Source organism: Bombus pyrosoma, linkage group LG13 (genome assembly GCF_014825855.1).
Source record: "Bombus pyrosoma isolate SC7728 linkage group LG13, ASM1482585v1, whole genome shotgun sequence".
Classification (NCBI taxonomy): Eukaryota; Metazoa; Arthropoda; class Insecta; order Hymenoptera; family Apidae; genus Bombus; species Bombus pyrosoma.
The window spans coordinates 190,589-213,059 of NC_057782.1; the positions used below are offsets into that span (position 1 = coordinate 190,589).

The 22,471-nt window shown below is 35.3% G+C and overlaps 1 protein-coding gene across 2 annotated transcripts in view; it reads left to right on the forward strand.

Moving 5' to 3' along the window:
• The window catches only part of LOC122574179, a 55,292-nt gene that overhangs the window by 25,308 nt on the left and 7,513 nt on the right, over positions 1-22,471 (forward strand). For both annotated transcript variants that reach the window (XM_043741431.1, XM_043741432.1), the window contains one exon: positions 9,823-10,019. In XM_043741431.1, coding sequence (XP_043597366.1) covers positions 9,823-10,019 — 197 coding nt within the window. The remainder of the gene's footprint in view (positions 1-9,822; positions 10,020-22,471) is intronic.

The window sequence follows — 22,471 nt, forward strand, 5'->3', positions numbered from 1 at the left end:
TGTATTATAGCGGTAAGTTGTGTTTCGTTAGAATAGACGCATGTTATTTATTTGTCGACAAGATATTATCTAGCCTCATGACCACTTTTGGTCTCCCGCTTTGATATCCCGATAGCATACAATGATACTACTTTGTTTATATCATCGGTTTATATCATTGCATTATCCCTGCCCCTATGATTTTGTTTCGAGCACTTGACTGAATCGCATATTTCGCGCTCGTATCGGTGAGGTGAGATGAAATTTGTTGAAGTTAAATATTTGGTGAATAAAAATTTCTTGAACACACTGGTAAGATTTTTCTGATTAAAATGAGACAAAAATTATTATATTGCCAATCAGCCAATTTGTTGAGGTTATTAGATGTATAATGAGAGAGACGCGTGGATAAATTATAAGGTAGAAAATATATTTGAAATACGGAAGTGAAAAAGATACAAAAGTTGAAATAATAATATGAGCTGGTCCAGATCCGCACGCTACCAGTGTTACTCTATAACTGAAAAAAACCCTGAAGCCAACGTCGCCTTTCGACTGTTTATGGCCTGCCTTCGTCGCAGTCATTTGTCTATGCGCTGTCGATGGCTTCAATGCTTTAGAAAGCTAAAAAGACCAGATGTAGAGTTTTCTTAAAAGCAGTGACCTTCAACACAATTGATCCAGGATTTCTTCTTTTTTACACGATACTTTTTGCTCTTCAATACTCATATTGTCTAATCGTAACGGGAATTTACGACTCCCGTTGACGTACTTCCTCACGATCGCGTCTCTCTGCGAGTGATCGAAACACATATCACTGCTATACCTGAATAGTGACAATTTTTTTAGCGTGTAAATGATATTTCATTGCTTGGATTTTACATTTTAGAACATTACTGTTACGAGTAGGTCACATGAGTTCAAGCTCCCATTTTTTCCTCACATGAAATCTAATCTGGGGCATATCTCAAGGTAAATCATATTATGCAGGGCATACTTTACTCGATTTATTTGTCATTTCCAGCCACATTGATCATTCTTTCTTCTCAGTCTCGAATTTTGTTCGAAATAGGATATAGTGCAGTTCACGTGAAATTAGAGGTGAAAGATGTGTGACCTTGAGATGCAATTTGTAAAATAAAAATTTCTTTATAATTTTTAATATTTTAAAAAGCAGTTTTCAACACAATAAGAATTTATTCGAGCAAAGCGATTCTATTCGGTTAAAACAATAAATAGTTTATTCAGTGCGATAAATATTTTTCGAGATAAAAATTCAAATGCGCAATCCAATTTTATCAAAATTGATAAAAATCGCAAAATTCTACTGACTCATGTTTCTAGAACCGATGATTTAATTTCATCCATCTTCTTAATTTCACGTAAATCGCATCATATCCCATTTTGAACAAAAATGAAAAGAAGGGATCGATTTGGCATGGAACGACGTGAAGACGCTAGAAATAGGTTTAAACAGTATTTATGATAGAGATGTGACTTGAATATTATTTCTGAATTTCATATTTTTACATATACTTTACCATATATCGTTTAAGTTTGTTTTATAGTTATGAGAACTCCTAATTTTCGGGGATCATCGTAAAAGTTGAATTTAAACGCCATATTTAACCTATTTTTATATTGAAGTTGTTTCTTATAATATTCTTTGATCCACCGCCATCATCTTCGCCTTGTCTTTCTATTTCCCAAAATTCGGTGAATTCAAGCGCGGTTCACCTTGCTTCGCTTACTTGTGTTGTGTAAGCCTACACTCTACGTTAAGGTATGAAACAATTCAGGTGAAGCAGCTTTCGAGTGAAACAGCTTCGTAGCGACCGCGCATAGCTTTAGATGTTCGATCAACACGGTGTTTATTGGTTGGCATCGTTATGAAGACAGACCTTGGGACAGTGAAACAGACTTTGTTGTATATTTAAGTATTCTAGGAAAAACAGTATGACACATGCTTATTTAGTAACTAAGGTTAATCAAGCAACTTAATGTTACAGAACTTTTTATTTTGTACTTCGGTAGAATAATTGTTATTAATAAAAATAAAATAATCTTATTTATATTAGTTGATAGTTTCGTGATTATTACGTTCTCATTTCACTTTTCGATATACGAATCAACAAACGATATCGGGTACTATTCATTGACTTTCAAAATTAATGTTACATTATAAACAAATTTTATCTTCCGAAAACTGAATTATAAAAACATTAGATTAGATTTAATGAAGAATATTCGAAAAACGTATAAAAATTTTGTAATACAAATTTTTATTGAAAAAAGTAAAATAAAATTTTTAACCGGTGTGCACATATTCAGAAATAAAAAGATATATTTTCCACCTATTTTGATCTTTATTTTTATAAAAATAATTAACGAAGATGGCAATTTTTTGTTTCATATCGGACATACTCGTTAAAGAGAAAAAAAATTTGATTTTGCTATTTAAAGTAATATTTAGGTGAACCAAGAAACATATTCATAATTCTAACACATTCTAGAATAATAAATGAACTGAACGTTAATAAATAAAACGCCCTACATAGGACATGGCACTACGTGTACTTCCTTCTTTTGAAGAATATCATTCTCTTGTCTAAAAACAAATTAAATTTTTAATTTATACTTTTTCTTTTCCAAATATTTGATTATTTAGTATAAAAACATTTTCAGTTTCAAATATTGATTATTTAGTACAAAAGAATATTTAGTTTCAAATACTGATTATCTGTTTCGTTTACAAATTAGTCAGATTTAAAATTCTGCATATAATATTCATGAATCTTTAAACAATAAAGATATACATTTTTCAAAAAGAGATAACTAAAAAAGTTTATCGTTTTTTATAGTATATTTCAATTTTATAGCAAGTGGCGCTTTTGTCGCTTACACGCATCATAAAAGTAATTAAAAGTAATTAAGCATGCAAGTTAAGCAAACTTTCAAAATTAAGTAAAATACTTGAAGTGTTAACTCCAAATGTGTTGTCTCCAAAGTACTGCTACTATTTGTGATTACATCCTCGATAATCACACAGTTATCTTCTTGCTTAAACTTTTCTTCTATAATCTTTTTTGTTCCATGTATCTTTGTCTTCTTTCCTTTAATCAACATCAAAATTTACAAAAGTTTACAAAAATCAAAATTGCTAATGGTAAAGCTATATAAGGAACGCCACAGATTTGTGCACGCAGTATAAATATGAATATAATAAATATAAATTATTAAATTTAAATGCATATACAAATAATTGTACTTTTTATAACAATGAAACTTAGCATTAGTTTTGGATGAAAGTCTAATACTCTTAAAACAAAAGTTTATTACTAGTGTTTTTATTTTAAATCAACTTTGGTCACAAATTCCTTAAATTTAAATGCCTCCTTACCATTTTCTGTTCGTGTGAGCAGATGTCGACGATATCTCGTATGCTGAATTAACTTTATGTCAGTTATTTTCGTAAAGTTAAATTGAGAATTGTTCTGTACTTTATGCTGGATGAGTTGTAACAGACCAAAGTTTGTAACAAAACTGTCAATTTGTATACAGTCGCCTTTTTTTATAGACCTTTTCAAACTATTTCGGTCTTCCAGGCAAAATATATGAGATTTGCGTGATGTTCTGTATGTTAGCCACGATATTGATAAACTTGAGGGTTGGATGATAAAATAAAACAGCTGAATCGTAACACAACTATCAATTTTGCTTTTATTAAACTTTATTATGAATTCAGCAATCACAATGGAATACACACTGAATTAACACACAAATCACAATTCACTCCAACAACTTTATGTAAAACCTAGTTACACTGATACGTTCAGTACGTGACTGGTAAAAAGATACAGAATAAGTGAAGTTTTACTGTCTAAGGACGGGATTTGTTAATGACAATTTAGGAAAGTGAGGGCACCGCTTCCGATTGGATAATAAGAAGGTTGGTGGACCAGGAATGGTTTTAGAAAGAGAGAAAGTTGCTAGCGGAAGATATCAAACGTGAGGAAAACTACGCAACCCGCAACAAATAATAAATGTAAAGGAAACCTAAAACAAAAGATACTTGTTTAGTCTGAAGGACCTTAACTATGAAAATGCCAAGACCCATGGTGGGTCCCTAAGACTATTGAGGATACGCGCCAAGGATGTACAGATATCTTGGCTGCCATCTTACCCGCAGTGTGTGGCCTGGTCTCTGATGTGGATTGATGTTACAATATCCAGCATGATTCAAATTTAGCCACGAACAATAGTATGTACAGGGTATAATGTAAATAAGTGTAAAGAGTGTCGTAGCGTGGTTCTAAATCTTCGGATAGGTGGAAATTTGTAAAAAAAAGGTTGCGCAAGAACAATCTTGATTTTAAAATCCAAGGTCAAAATTTTTTATTAGAACGTATTCTATTCATGAGGGAGAACAAAAGTCGTAAATGACCCCTTCTCCCGGAAAAAATGTTAAAGTTCTAATAATTCTTACACTAGCTTTATTCATAATATATTTACATTCTGCAGTCAGATGTAGGAACAATAGCATCTATTGTTTCACGTAGATGCTCCAGATTCATCACTATGCATCCCGTATCTTCCTTTCTTTCATTCTTCCTTTTTTCTTTTTCTCTCTCTGCTCCCGAACTCGTATTTCTACATTTCCGTCAAATATTTTCCAAAGATTACGTATTAATCTTGTATGATAAAAACCACATCGTATCGGATGTTATAATTGTTCAACGGATGTAATCTGCTCACTTGAATTATAAACAATTTCTTCTCATAAAGAAAGAAGTCCATTACCGTCAGTTCTCATGGATGAAAACGCTGAATGTGAGAAGCTGCGCGGCATTCTATCCACGGTAATCTAAATTTTTCTTTCAAAAATTAGGGTACCAATTGGGTATGACGAAGTGGAGCATCATCGTATATAAAAGAGATGAAGTAATGTCTCTATCGTGGTCATAATTTTACGTAATACTTAGAAGATAAAACCGTAAAAATCGATATAGGAAAAGTTGCCCATGAGTTTATGGTTATGGTTCTTGATTATATTTTTCAGCCATTGCATGTGGATTTCTGTAAGCCCAAATCCTGGCATTTTGTCAATTGAGGATACTATAACTTGAGAAACTGCTTCCATCCGTAAATGATACACGCTCCAAAAAAGTGTGGAACTGCAACTGTGTTGCAAAAATGTGTCTTGCAACATATGTAGTATCGAACAAGAAAAACTTCGCCCAGTAGTATAGTCATTTGTTTAGAGTGCTTGAATGCGACAAATTTTGTAAGGTTGTAAGCTGGCTTATTCATGTCATGTGATTGATTCTCACTCGACGAACTACTTCATATAAGTCCAATAGTGAATAAGCATGCGCAAAATTTGTCGCATTCAAGCACTCTAAACAAATGACTATGCTACTGGGCGAAATTTTTCTTGTTCGATACTACATATGTTGCAAAACACATTTTTGCAACACAGTTGCAGTTCCACACTTTTTTGGAGCGATAATTAACTTGTTCTTCTTTACGTCAATTGATACGGGTTTCACCTGCATTCAGACATCGCAATATTAATTCTTGATCACAAAATTGTTAACATAGCCATTGAAAATTGCATTGTCACAGAATGTCTTCTACACGTACAGACCTTTCATTATTCCTGAATTCTGATATATTTCATAAGATAGTCTGTAATTTCTGGTTGTTATGCAAATAACAAGCTGCTTTCTCATTAAATGTGAATATAAATGTAAACACATTGGAAATAAAGCCAGTTTAAGAATTATTAAAACATCTTTCCTGAGAGAGGGGTTCATTCGCGACTTATGGCTTCTATGAGACCTTTGGTTCTTGTGATGAGTAGAATACATTGCACTAAAAAAATTGTTTACCTTGAAAATCATGTTCAATAGATTTTGTGCGAATTTATTGTTCAGAAATTTTCATCATAGCTTGGCACATGTCAATATAAAAATTATTTTTTCTTCTTGACGAACCTATTTCATTTTGTGGATCATTATTTGAAGCAGTAAAAATAAGTTTATTATGCTCTCTAATATCTTTCCTGCGCAGTTGTTCCATTTGCGATTTTCTATCGCAATCGAATCTGCTTGTTATATATTTTGCAATATTTTGCATCTTCTCTCTCTGCAATAATGACGTAATTCGGTTGAACACTGTTACACATTTGCAATTTTTTTACTTAAGCATCTTATTAATACTTAAATACTTAATCGCGAGTATTTCACTCCTAACTAAATGTAACCTATGTAATCTATTACTCATGTAACTAAATTATTTAAATTTTTTCCGGAGGAAAACACAGTATGAAATAAAGACGAGGTAGGTAATTGAAGCGATTGCGTGAGACGATACCTTTACGTCAGGTCCTCGTCCTGGGAGACTTTAATGTTCACTTCTCGCAATGGGGGAACACAAGGACAGATGCTCGTGTCAGACTGGGCTGCGGGCCTCGGGCTCCTCTCACTTAACAGAGGCTCGACCAGCACATGCATGGCGTGGAGAGGGTGTTACGTCGTCGATATTACATGGGGTACCCCCAATGCCTTCCGACGGGTGTCAGGCTGGAGAGTAGCTGAAGGGGTGGAGACTCTCCCAGACCACCTGTATATATTCATGGATGTCGGCCTGGAGACAATGTCCGCGAAAGAGGCCCACGCACTACCTCGACTTGGACAGTAGAGTGGAGAGTGGAGCTAGGGATTGCGGAGGAGGAGATGCTGAATGCGGCGAGGAAGATGGCCTCCCGCAACGTGGTGCCGGGCCCGGACGGAGTCCCGGGACGGATATCGGCGGAGACGATGGCGGTCATGGCCCGCAGACTACGTTACCTATTTACAAGGTGTCTGAGGGAGGGAGTCTACCCTCGGATATGGCGCATGGCGACGCTGGTCCTGCTTGGGAAGGAAGGACGACCGACAGACTCGCCGTACACATATCATCTTGTGTGCCTACTGGATGAAGTGGGCAAACTTTTCGAAAGTGTCATTGCCGCCCATCTAGAGGCCCACATGTCAAGGCGAGTGCCCAGTTGGCACGAAAGCCAGTACGGCTTCTGGCGGGGCCGATTGACGATAGATGCGGTGAACCGGTTACGAGAGATGTCACGGACCATGGCTTCCCGGGGTGGGGTAGCGCTGGCAGTCTCTTTAGACATAGTCAATGCATTCAATACCATACCCTGGGACGGGATATTAGAGGCCCTTGAATTTTTCGAGGTGTCTCCCTACATCATTCGTGTCATACGAGCCTACCTGAGCGACAGATGGGTCAGCTACACCGGCAAGGACGGAGGAGGGCGGTGGCCCGTTGAGCGCGGGGTTCCGTAGGACTCGATTTTGGATCCGATTCTGTGGATCATCGGATACGACGCAGTGCTTCGTTGTCCCATGCCTCCAGACTCAGGCATGGTATATTACGTGGACGACACATTAGTCTTGGCCGGAGGACGCTGGTGGCACGAGACGCTGCGCCACGGAGAGTTGCCGCCGCTTGCGTGATACAGGCTATACGAATGCTGGGCCTGAAGGTGTCCCTAACCAAGTCGGAGGCCACATGGTTTTATGACTACTGACGTAGGGGGGCTCCTCCGCCCGACCTGTGTTTGGACATAAGCGGAGAGGAGGTTGAGGTAGGACCCCACATGAAATACTTGAGCCTCACCATCGACAGTCAATGGACATTCGGGCCGCACTTCAAGCTCCTGGTTCCCAAAGTGACGACCAAGTCTGTGACGAGTGACAGCCAAGCGACGACCAGCTCTATGCGGACTGCTGCCGAATATCGGTGGGGCAGAAGTCGGAGTGCGCCGACTGTATGAGGGAGTCTTCCGTTCTCGGGTCCTCTACGGGGCTCCGGTGTGGGCAGAGGATCTGATGAAAAGTCGACGCAGTCTACTCTTGCTGAGGAGGCTTCATAGGACGACCGCCATCAGGATCGTAAGGATACCGGACGATATCATATGCGTCGGCAACTGTCCTGGCGGCGTCTCCTCCGTTCGAGCTCCAGGCCCTAGCGCTCCGACGGGTGTACCATCTATTGCGGGGCCTGTGCTCGGCCAGGGATACGCCCTCTGCCGGGCTGTCGGTTCACGACGTCCGGGGGAGGCAAGGCTCGAGACCTGGGAACGGTGGCGCATTCAGCTCGTCGCCGAGAATACGGTGCGGCGCATACAGGATGACGCAGGTGCTCACCACGCAGGGAGCGTTCGGGGAGTTCCTGCTAAAGATTCGGCGAGAGGTGACTAATACGTGCCACCACTGCGAGGAAGAACAAGACACGGCGCTGCACACGCTGGAGTTCTGTCCGGCGTGGAAGAAACCGCGCCGTGTCCTACGACTCGATATCGGCGAGAGTTTGGCCCCCGAGGCGATCGTAGAAGCCATGCTGGGGGGCAACATCGGGGAGTACATCGTCGTCCGCTCCTACTGCGAGCAAGTCATGCTCGCAATGGAGCGTGCCCAGAGAGAAAAGATGAGAGGACAACATCCATCGAGAGTGCCGTCACGCCGAAGAGGGTCTAGTTCTTCCCTTCGGACTTGCACGACAATCCAGGCAACTTGGCGTCCAGGCAATCAGACAAGGATAACTCCCGATTACACCATCAGGGAAAAGACGAAGGAGTGCCCCAGCAGCAGTATGAAAAAGATGATGGTCCCGGGGCTCTCCTACCAATCGCTAGAAGAAACACTCTATTTTTAAGATCTTCTAATGACAAAACAAATTTCTAACCAAGTTTCGTAACTGCACTTACTTCCTATAAAAATATGTATTTGTATAAAGATCCGCGGTCTATTCATGATAATATATTCGATAAAACCTCTAGCATGTACACAACTAACATAAATCTACGAAATTATTGTTCAAATTTTCCTATTACTATTCTCTTCGCGATTCCAACTAATTACAATTTTTTATATCTTACTTAGTAAATTAATCCTAACTTTTTACAAAAATTTACATTCAATTTTTAAAAAGCTATTCTGTTTTAAAGGATGTTCGAATACTTTCGTAGGCCAGCGTATTTCTTTCATCAGTATTTTAAATAATTTTGACATTTGTATTATAAGATCTTCCATTCTATTTGTTGTTGATGTATTTTAGAATTACTTTACGAATGAGATTCAAAATTTGTAAGACTTTCTGAATCCATTAAAAATTAATAAATGTTGAAGTTTATGGAAAAAAGACTTCATTAGACAATGTTAAATATTATAATGGCGCGTGATCTGGTGTATACTGTTACTCAGAAAAGTACTTGAATATTCGTAGAAACTTTATACCTGCAATGGCTCATAAAAATATTCAGACAACCTCAGAAACTTCTCGTGCATTGTATTATGTAAAGCATTTTGAGATCTCATTAGCACTGTAACAAGACACTGCTATCGCGATTATATTTGTATTTAAAACGGATTTAAAATCATCAAAATATATGAATAACCACTTATTCACTATACCATAAATATGTAACGAGATTATATTACTTTCTCACTAATTATATTAGTGAAAAGTAAATATGTTTGCAATAAATGTCTTGCAACTTCTATATACATTTTCGGATTGGTTCCAAATTTTATTACTGCTATGTGATAACAATAGTCATGTCTCATTACGATGCTAACAAAATTTCAAAAAGTTTCGAATAATGCATGTAATACATTTTTTGAGATTTCTTGTGGTAAGTGTTCAAATACTTTCGTAATCCACTATTCATTTAAAACTTGAATACGTTACGTTTAAATAGAGAAAATATGAAAAATATATTAATCTATGCTTATTCCAGCGATAAATGTATAATAATAGAATATAATGTTGCAACAGGCATTCCGAAACCAAATGCAGTTATAGTCAGAGCTGAGGAGGCTTTGATTGTTATTTTGGTCCTCCTTCTTTGGGCTGCGGCAATTGCGTTATTCTTCAATCGCTGGCGAAAGATTAGAATGTTGGAGCCATATCAACCGAAATTTCAACAAGAACATAGACAAAGCTGTACTACGATTGAACAAAATCAACTCCAGGTAATGTATATTTTATTTATAGATCATAGCGGACAAACGTGTTACATTTTTGTATTGATAGCAATATCAAAATCCTTATTAACAAATCACAAAAATCGTATTTTTAGTAAGTTTTGTTATGAAGAATTTTTTAAAAATATTTACATGAAAAATATTCATTTCAATTATCTCGAAAACACTAATTTCGAACAGCACCTTTTGTTTGAACTGAAAATATTAAATAAAAAGATGATTAATAACTTAAAATAAAATAACAAACAAATTTATTTGAAAATAAAGTATTAATAAATTCCAAAATTTTATGTGAGAAATGAATTATTATCAAATAATTTGTTCGCTAAATATTTTATTATTTTAGATAATAAGGGAAGTAAGAGGAAGACAGATAGTTGTTTTCCGTGTATAGGAAATGCATTAATATGAAATAGCAACACCCATATCATACTTTTAGTATCACGACTTTGATTTATTTTACATAAACTCGTAAGATCTCAGACAAAATCACTAGAATCAGTAAGAATCGTATAAATACTTGTAAATCTGTGTAAATTGCTTTAAAAGTCAATAAATATCGTCAGAACGTCAGAAACCGTTTACGAATAGTGGAAACATTTGTAGTAACTCTGACATACACGTACATAACAGTTTTTTGTACAAGACATACCCATAAAATCGTAAAAGTTCTGTCATCGAACAATTTTCTTAATACAAAAATACCGTATATACACTATTGTTTTGAAGCGAACCACATGAAAGAAAAATATGCCTAAATATTATTAAAAATATCCTTATATATGTCGGGGATGGAAGGACATTGGCACCTCCCCTTTGGAACTGTGGGAAAATCCCGTAATATTGTAATCTAGATTCTACTATAGCCGTAATTAAACAATTGTCATTCAATCCGATTGTATTTGTTCGAGATTTGTGATAGTGGGATTGGGTTCGAGGTGACACAACTGGTCGCCGAACGTAGCCGCGGTCACGGGATGGACATTTTTCCTCGGAGGTGTCAATGGGACACACGTTGTATTAATAATCAAACTCCAAGCAGAAATTGCCTAGCAACGGCGATTGGAACCTTCTCGAAGCTTCGGACCAGTATATAACAAACGAACGCAATCGTAAAGGAAGGAAAATTTCCATTAGTCTAGGATTCGTGCGATCGCCTTGGAGAGTTACACATTGAGTAGTATGTATAGAGCGTCCCATTAAACGTGTTTGTGTGTTAAAGTATTTTACGTTTAATACAGAGTTATTCTGTTGACCGTGAATTCGTTATCGAACCTTAGGCCATTGTCATAAGTGTCTTATCAACGCGGTTGTTTGTTAACTCTGTAAAACCCATACTCGTGTTAATAAAAGTCGCTTCAATTTTACGAGGAAGATGTATGGTTTCAGTGAAGAATCGTTATATGCCCAATACCTTTCTTCTGACGACGAGCCGACATATATATGTCGGAGATGGAAGGACACTGGAGCCTCCCCTTCGGAACTTTGGGAAAACCTCGTAATATTGTAATCTAGATTCTACCACAGCCGTAATTAAACAATTGTCGTCATTCAATCCGATTGTATTTGTTCGAGACTTGTGATAGTGATCTGGGGCTCGAGGCGACAACCAGTCGCCGAATGTGGCCGCGGTCAAGGGATAAACGTTTACCTAACAAAGGTATAAAGTAACCGTATAGCTCTCCTTGAAAAAATATAGTAGCGGCACGCGATACTAAACACTCCAATGGTTTCTGTCCCGTAGCTCACTACACAAAGACCCCATTCTTCGGACAAGATGATGGCGAGATGTCGATACATCTTCACAGTATATTTCCGGCTAGCATAAGGACCCGCTATAAATCTTAGAATTTATTTAGCTGAGGTTCTTCAAACTGAAAAATAGTCTTAATCTTAGCAGCTCCTAAATCTATCACCTACTGCGGGAAGATACGAGAAATCTTCTTTTCTCACGTACGACGCTGCCGCTAGCAACTCTCTGTCTCTCTCTCTCTCTCTCTCTCTCTCTCTCTCTCTGAAGGATGGTTAGCATCCTTCTTCAATCACCAACATAGAAATTAACCAATTAACAGGAACGTCCATTTCCCTCACTTTCCGAACGAAGGTTTTTCTCGACGAATCCGATGATCCCGTGTCCTTAAATACATCCCATCATAGTTTTCCTTTGCAGAATCATCGTGATGGAAAGTCATTGGAATGTTTTTGGAAGTCATTGGAATTGGAAACCGTTGGAATGTTTATTGTCGAGTGCCGCTACAACTATTTCTTTTTAAAGAGAGCTATATTATTAGTCCATACCTTTGTTAGACAAAACGTTCAATCCTTGACCGCGGCTACGTTTGGCGACTGATTGTCGCCTCAAGCCCAAGCTCACTGTCACAAGTCTCGGACAAATACAATCGGATTGAATGACGACAACTGCTTAACTACGGCCATGGTAGATTCTAGATTACAGTTTTACGGGATTTTCCCAAAGTTCCAAAGGGAAGGCTCCGGTGTCCTTTCATCTCCGACATATATAATACTTATATATGTATATAAAAATACTATCAAAATATATTCACACGCTTAAAAAATCGGACTATACCCATGTTACACATTTTCCCACTAGGAATACACCATTATCATTGACTGTCTGGAATAAATAAAGCTCACATTTAAAAATTGAACCTTCTAGTGTTTACTAGTATAGAAAACCACGAACTACGCTCCTCTTTTGTATTTATAATCTGTTAAAATGAGACAATAAATAAATATATGAAAATATTTTATTTCTATAGCATACGATTTTTCGCACCATTGTGGAATTAGCACTTAATTTAATGTCACATGTTTAATTGATGCTTCTTAATGTTTTATGTATGATTATTTATTTGATAAGGTCCGGCGGATGTTTTTCTCTTAATCTTCTAGGGTTTTGATTCGGGGCAAGATAGAATTGCTGACTTGCTGTGGATACTTATCTTTCCATAGTGCTCTTTCGAATAACAGATTATTTTCTTTTGCGCTGAAACAATTTTCAAATTCTTCGTGATATCATCACTCCGAATGTACCAGAATGCATTGGTTATCTGCTTGAGATAAATTGTTCGTATCTGTTCCATCTTTTTCATATTTGATTTTGCAATTAATGCTCCATTGTTGAATACTCTTCAATCAATTGATCGAAATTACAAAAAAAAAAGTAAATGTCACTTTTTGTAACATTTTAATCTGAAATTTTAATAATGAAAATTTAAATAACACACTTTGGAAATTTATGCCACTTTTGTACGTACAATAAACATCTTATCGCAATTTTTCATTTCAGAAATTTCAAAGCAATTTATGTTCAATATTCCTTAAAAATCTATTTAATAAAATTATATTCTGTAAAGAATTTTTCATTGAAGGTAGATATATTTGTTACATTTTTTGAGCGATTTGAGATCAGAATAAAGTATGACACTGCATATAGATATCAATTGATTCATTGAAAATTATTTTACGCAAGTGTTGTCGCCCGCCTAATGGCGTCCAAATATTACTCTGGCCTAATGTATAACCCATTAATTTTTCTTTTTTATTTATACAATATTAAGAATAGTTATCACTTTCGTTAATGAGTTATGTTTAGGTTGGGCTATATGAAAATGTGGCCGTCTAATCCACAATGAAGTGTAATCATAGCGTAAAATTTAATTAAAGTTCCTATCTTGGAAACTAAGAAAGAACGGCCATTATATGCATAGGAAAAAGTGGTTAAGAATATTGTTCTTGATAATATATTCTAAGCTTATTGAAATGAATAAAGTCGCTCTATCTCAATAATTACCTTAAAATTTTTGAAGACAAAAATATTATCACTTTTTCACCCGTTATATGATGTAAAAACATCTCGGAAGAGAAATACACGCATTTAGTATTTAAATGTTTTTGAGGAATAAAAATAGGAAGTAGAAAAACAAAAATTCTCCACAACTATCCAAATATAAAGGAAATTGTTGTTAAGTGTATCATTATACTACCACTATCTACTCGTATGAGAAGATTGTTTTCATTTATTACAATGGTAAAATCACAACATAAATGTCTTTCAGGTGAAATGTTTGAAACGAGATCAATTTGGAGCACAAGTACGATTACATTGTAAAAATTTACGGATTCTACGAATAATGATATATTATGGCCAAGTAAAAGCAAGTTCATTCAAATAAAGAACAGGTAATCTCATCACAATCTCTTATGTCAGATCATTTATTATTTTCGATTTAATTACATTCATTCAAATAAGAAATTGTTTGAATATGATTTATGTGAATTTTAAACGAATAAAATTACTTCCTCCAAATTAGTTCTCAAATAAAACCAATAAATTAATTGAAAAAATTATTTGAAATTGTTATTTTTCATTTCATTCCAAATAAAATATGCCCAAGTTTGATGAATATTCGATTGGCACACTGTGTGCATTGTATATTCCATTCTTCCATATTCTACAACATTTTATATTACTAACAAAACCAAGCCGATATTAATTGGGCAGGTATTTACAATCGGTTCGATCACATTTCTAATATTTCCCATTGCTTATACGCGTCAGCAGATTCTATTAACCAGTTAACTGCGATTTAACGATTTAACGATCATAACTGGACGATTATACATGAGAAACAAAAACTTTATTTCGGTGCATTTGAAGTGTATACTTATCGTAGCTTGTATTTATTTATGTACTCCACGACTTAACTCCATGAGAGATTTTTAAAACTGAATTTCGCGGTTAAGTGGTGGAAATCCACGACGAGGCAACTTTTCTGCAAGTTCGCTAATAAGAAATTGAATGTGCAGAAAAGTTAAAAAAAAAAAAGCAAAAATCAATAATAAAGAGTCAAACTACAGAATTATTGATATCAGCATATGAACGAACAAATAATGTCTTATATTATTTAAAATCTAATGAACACAATGTTATACCAAAGAGGAAATAAGAGAGCCCATGTCTGTAGATCAAGCCTGCAGATACGCGATCATTGTTGGACACGCAGTTGCTTAGCCATTGTTCCCCTCACACACATATGCAAATATACAGTTGCAGGCACGGTTACCAACTTCAGCGAACTCGATGATTTTCTTTAATATTTTGAAAATATTAAAAATATTTAAAATTATAGTGAACTAACGTTCATGAAACGAGAATAAAATAAATGCAAGATACTTACATGAATTAGTTTCGATATTATCTCTTTTTAAATTCTCTTGTAGTCGATCTAACTCGTATGGTGAACTGAAATTCGCTATATGCGCCACAATATTCGTACGTTATTCGTTAAGGCATGTTACCGAAATTGGGACGATACGGGTAATTGTATGTTTTGTGACAGCATGTTTGCTCTTAAATAGATTATAATAGACAATTAACATTTAATATATAATAATTTGATAATAATGCTTTTTATATTATATTATAGCTGTACCAGTTACATAAATAGTAACCGCCTATAAATATAGTGAGGAAGTAATCGCTCCCACTCTAGCTTGATACCCAGTGGCTTCATCTAATCATCAGCTAAAGGAACAAAGGGGCATAGATAATGCGTCCACGAATCTTAGAAACGCGCGCTCATCGATTTTCGGAGGAAGGGTTCCTTCCTACTCCCACTATCGCTCTCAATACAATCATAAAGAAAAGATAAAATCATATTGCTATAGCCAATGACAATGGCAGTGGGAATCCTGTTCGGCACTATTCGTTCGTAAGTTTTTCATGCTAGAAGCAAGAGGTGTCAATCCATTGGGCGAATCCATACGTGATCGCGAGGACATACTTCCGTGATATTAAAGCGAAACACCTCTTCTATTAAAGCGAATATAAGAGTCTTAAAGCGAATATAACTGTTATGGAATAATAGCCACCGCATAGCAGTCACAAATATTTGATATTATATCATAAATTGTTTAAGCATTACAAAATCTATACTAAAAGCTTATACTAACATCTGCAAAAAGTGATGGTGATATGAACTTATTCGAACGTATCGGGTATTATATTTTTAAACCGTTCATATCGGGCGAAACATTCGTCGCCCAATGGACAAGCAGTTTCTCCCGGGGTTGCTCGAAGACCGTGATAGTATCGTACACTCCACTAAACTGAATTCGTTTTATTCGTGAGAGCTTATACAATTGTGAATCCTGAGTGAATACATATATAGTGGATATTAGTGAATTACGACAATCTACAATCTTTTAACATAAGTCTTCACACTTCGGTGCAATCTATTCACCGAACTGATCTCTGAATATGGAAACCGTGTACCACAAATTAACAGTAATGATTCCAACACACACCGACGACGAAGTTGCGCCAATATAGTGCAAAGCGACTGTTTTCCCAAAAAAATCAGGCTATAATAGTTGAACCCAAAGATGGGATTCAATTAAAAGAATACGCTCATGCATTAGGCAGAATTACTAAACCAGCTAATATAAAATTTATTTCGCGAGTATCTAGCGGCAGGATGTGTTTTCCTAGTGAGCAAGTTTGCAGACGATCTCGCTAATAAAAATAAACACGTCCAACCAACGACGTTAACCTATCCTTGAGATTGTTTATCAATCTCAAATCTCAGCGTATAAAATTGTCAAATGTTTATCCAGCAATTCCCCACTTAATAATTCGAGGCATCTTTTACAAACTAGGCATTAGCGGTCTCATTTTTACGAGCAGCTTCTGTCGCCAAATTTTTATTCACCCATATGGCATACACAAACCTCCGGACATCGTCAAGATTGAATACGACCAAACTATGTATTGAATCTATCCTACCACAAATATATTAAAACGCTTTTATATATAAACAAGACGAGCATCTAGCAAAATATTACAAAGTTAAAGAAAATCAGTCCATGTCTCTAGACATCCCACAAATAATTACCAATAAATTACTCCAACAAATTCTTCCAGAAATTTGTAAGTTACCGAAACAGTCTCATCCATACCTAACATTGAAAACATAGACGTATGAGAAGAAATAATTGAAAATATGGAAGATATGTTACAACTAGTTAAACATAAACTAGAAGAACCAGGTAAAATGTTAAACTTCTACCAAATAAAAACCTTTCTTGAAAAATAATTTGTATCTTCCAGCACTAAAAAGAGAGTATACAGATGACGTAAAATTTCTAACAATTTTTATGAGAGAGCTTCATCCCTGTCTCACAGATCGTATTATCAAAAATGGATCCATGAGAATTATCAAAAAACTAGTTATATTTACTAATGTTTATTTTCCAACAGGCTCTGCTGCTCAGAAGACGAATGTGTAGAGTAAACATAAATACAATACTATTCTAAATTATCTTAATGCTAAGCAGAATTTTACAGTGGAATAGCCTTAAGGCATAGTTTGAATTCTTAGAAAAGTTGCACCAAGATCACCGGCCATATATATTATGTCTCCAGGAAACAAATTTCAAAGCAAATGAGCTCATAAACATTAAATGTTTCAATGTAGCTCATCGAAATAGAACGAACTCTCCGATCGCAAGTGACGAAGTTGCAATCTATTTGAAACAAAACATCAATTGCACAGAAATATCGCTTAATACTAATATTAAGCAATTGCCATTTTAGTAGTTTTGTATCAACGAGAGATATGTATCTGTAATGTCTATATCCTCAACAATCACCAACTCGAAGAAGTTGATCAAGCTTATAAAGCAACTCCATAAACCATTTTTATCAGTGGGAGATCTGAACAACCATAATATATAATATAATGTGATGTAATAATATGATGATACAATATGATTCAACAAATACAGATATCTATAACTCAAATAACTTAAAAATATATTTTTCAAATCAGAAATCACTTTTTATTCTGATTAAGACTAACGTTAAAACAAGTCAAAGATTTAACACTAAACCTACCAGCGCCGGTCAAGTTGCCCGCTCTCGAACTTCTATACAAATTTAACTATATTTAAACGTTATTTTATAGTAATAGAATAAAATGGATCAAACGTAATTCAATAAAATAATATAAAACAAAAAATGTTGTGCATCTACTACTTCCTTATAAAACGAAAGGAACTTTTGGGACAACCTAATATTAATTTTATTAATGCAGAAATTGTTAAAAACGTGAACCATATTGCATTTACAGTTGTGCTTTTTGATCTAAATCATCATATAGTCGTCGTTATGTATTAATTTGCATTTTCTAATTCTTCATTTTCATTCTTCGATGATGTCATTTCTAAAATACGCTCTTGATTTAATAAAATTCTGCAGATAGAAGTGCGTCGAGTCGAAAGTTTCCAAAGCCATTTCTCTAAAAAATAAAGCATATGCAAAAACTTTATTCTACGTATCTAATAAAATTTTTCCCGAGAAATTACTTCTTCCCGGTCGTATCAGGATTGCAGAGAAGCCTTGTACTACAAGAGGCTCAATTCGTCGCAATCTCTGCAATTTCCAATCAGGGGTTCGTGTCAGGAGCAGCCTTTTCCAATATATAACTTCAGATAGAGGAGAGTAAGCTATTTCTGAAATTGGCGGCTTCAAGAATTCGGATAATATGGTTTTCGTCAATGACACATCGAAGTAACGGAAACGTACGAACATACAACGATCATTTTCTTTCTTTAGTTTACGCTTTCTCCTTGGTGGATATAGTTTTGCTTGTACGACTGAATCGATATCTATATATAACCGCTAATGAGCATTCGGACACTTCAATCAATTTAAAAAACAGTGTGTGAATTTTATCAATGTGTGCAAATTAGTGGCGAATTGATAATTAGAAGCACCAGTTATATTTCTATTAGAGGCCTCTGTTTTACGTATACCTAAATACACGCGTACACATGTAATTAATATATCATTTTAGTATTTTAATTTGTGTAGCTTTAACACATGGGTATTTTTAAGGAATATTTAAGGAATATTTAAGAGCAATTTGCGAAACAAATATACAGTGATTCGCAAAATACTTAATTGTTTAACAAAAAATTTTCGGCCGTCTCATTAACAACACAGTAATCAAACTGATGTCAAGATGATCATGTTTCACGGTACTTATATTATAAAGTATGAATTTTTTATAAATATCCATAATGTAAGTATTATTTAGCAGAAGTTGCAGACCGCAATAATGATGAGGACCTGTTTTATTTTTTACGATGAACATTTATATGGTTCAGTGGAGAAAAAAAATATGGGATCTTTAAAAATATGGGACATTAAAAGCTGACAATATCCATGTTTTCTATTTGAAGAAATGAAATTAAATATCAGAGAGGTGATTGTTCTGTTATCGGAAAGTTTCATTATCCAAACTTTTTTGTGTCCCTATTATTTCAGATATGGGAGGTTCTATTGTATTTTACATAAATAATTCACAGTAAAAACAATTCGCAATTGGAAAATGCTTTCCAACTTTCTTTCCAAAGCAACATTAATTTAGATACAGAATGAACGTTTTTACAGGCTATCTCTAACTTCAAATCGATTTATCAGTGCTGCGATGGAGCAGAAACATTCGTTTTCTCTTACAATCGACATAGTAAAATGTGAATTATTGAAATCTAGTTTTAACGAAAGATTTGACGGATATGTCTAAGGAAATTTCTAAATCAATTGCCATATTTGTGTTCCGTCAAGTTTGAATGGTATATTATTCTTATGAGCAAGTGGAATCAACTGAATTATGTAGCATACATCCTCTTTTAAGTTTAATAATGCGTTAAACTGATATCGTTGCTGCTGCTTGAGATCTGTCAGCACCAGTTTATCATTTTCCGTAGGGAGAATACGTTACAACATCACCAGTATCCGAAATAATGGGGAAACATGACTGTTCGGATGAAAGAATTTTCGGACAGTAGGACTCGCATCTTTTTGGTATAATTATTATTTTATATTTCAATAAGAATAATATAAGAAGAACTAAACTTTTTTAGTAATTCTATATCATTTTTATTGCTTAATCAAATAAATTTGTTAATATACTGAGCTAGGTTGAATATTATTTCTGAATATTCTCAAATATTTATTCTCAACCAGTTTAATTGTAAGTCCTCTTTCTAATGTCGTAAACGCTTCAAAATAAGGAGGTTTCTTACCACCACTTTCATTCTAATTCCTTTTTTTCAACATGACGATTCAAAATGTCGCCAACTATATCTATTAAAATTTCAAAAGCTTTTTCATATAATATGGATCTAAATGAATGATTCTACAAAACTGGGAATTTTTCTGGCTCTCACTTTTTGACGTTTTTAAACATGTTAAATTATATCATATTTGCATGACAGAGGAAGATAATAACTGTAACTTCACAGAAAAATTATAAAAAACTAAAAAAATAAATTTGATTTATTTATGTTCAAAAAATGACATTTTATACATGAAATTCTCAGTCTCTTGTCATATCACAACTACGAAGTTTATATTTACTCTACAACTCATACCCATTGAATAAATTTGAAAATATTTATAATTTTTCTCTTTTATATTTTAAGGAGAGGCATTAATGATTTTAAAAAATGGGTCACATTCATTTACTTAGCAATTTAACGTGACAAAAGCGACCGAAGTCTCGGATCTGGCCCTTTTGACATTTGCTTGGCGACGGGATAAAACCGATTATCACGTTCCACTTAGTTGCCGCGTTCGGTAGCGTTAACTGACGTTTAATGCAACTGGCAATAAGTTCCACTTTCGGCTAACCTGCTACGTGCGAAAATACTGGCACTGGAATTAAAGTTGTTCGAAAGTAAATTAACAATATGTAATGATTTATTCAAATCTTACTCGATTTCGATATTGTCAATTGACTGACACACTGACGGATGTAAAACTCTTCGGTTAACAAAATGATGATTCTTCGGTTAACAAAATGATGATTCTTCGGTTGACAAAATGATGATTCTTCGATAGACAAAATGATAACTAACTCTTCGATAGACAATGCTAACTATTCGGTTGACAAACGGTAATCAATTATTACTCGATAGATGAATGGTAATTAATTATTACATCTCTGAATCGCTACATTTATTCATATCTGTTGGAGATGAAAAAACATCGGGGTCTTTCTTTTGAAAATGTTTGGGAAGATCCCAAAAGTTTGTTCAAACTGCCGACTTTGTTTACAGTTTTAAACTGTCTTAATATCGTTATAAAAACATAGTTAGGTAATTGTAAAAATATAGTTGGATAAATTCATTGCAAGATATAGCTTTTAGCGGCTTTAACTGCCTTTCATTTCAAATACTGTAAACAGGGTATCAAATAAACGTTTTAAATTGCCTTGATTTGAAAAAAATTACCAATTTTACTTTCGCGCTACGGATCGTGCGGGGCGCGGGACGTGACACCGATCATCAACGGTTCGATGTCGGGGAATACCTGGATTATCGGCGCTCGTGTCACCTAAAATAAAAAAAGGAAATCGAAGATGAAAAGAGAAATAAAATATAAAAAAAATAAAAAGAGAACTAATTCTTTTAACACTTGGTTTACACTAATTACGAATTGCTTCTGAACTCTAGCCGTGACTTTCCAAGACTGAAGCACTTACAATTTGACTTTTGATCGGATCTATTTCTTTCCCTTTATCGTGTACATTTGGAGAATGTATCGGTTGGAGAACGTTGCGGCGGACAGCAATAGCACAAAAACGCAACGTTTATACGGCGAAAAATATCCTAATTGGACTATACTTAGCGCAAAGATATTTTGCAAAACGATTGTGAGATACAGGTACATTAAAACCTGCAAAATCTGGCGGGCGAATTGAGCACGACGATCCGGATCTGAAAAATAGAATACTGTGCTATATTCAAGAAAATCATAGGCTAAATACCAGGATTATTGCTGCCGAAGAATATGTCCGCAAAAACACCGTATGGCCCATATTGAAGTGGGAAAATCTGCACTCGTATAGCTTTCGGAATGTTCAGGAGTTAAAAGCAGTGGATGTTCTCAAAAGAAAAAATTCTTACAAATGGTAACAACACAATTCTAATTTCGCCGCGAGAATATTATTTACTAATGAGGCAACATTTAATAAATGTGGAATAATGAATATACGTTAGCGAGCATTTTTGGGCATGTGAAAATTCACACACATCAGGAGATGATTCATGGAGAATGGTATACCACCACATTCTACCAACGCAGTGCAAGTGCACTTGACTAGTTCTTTTGGAAACATGTGGATCGGTCGAAGAGGACCTTTTTTTTTTTTTTTTTTTTTTTTGGACGTGGAGAAATCCTCATGGACACTCCGCTGCCGCTACTGTAGCAGCAGAGTAGTGTCGGACTCCTACCGACTAAAACTCCACGTTGGCCATCCTGCGCGTATGACGGGGGGTGCTCCAGGAACCTCGGATGAATTACTTCTGTTGCATCCCCCTCGCGTTCTCTCTTCAAGCCAGTCCTGGAT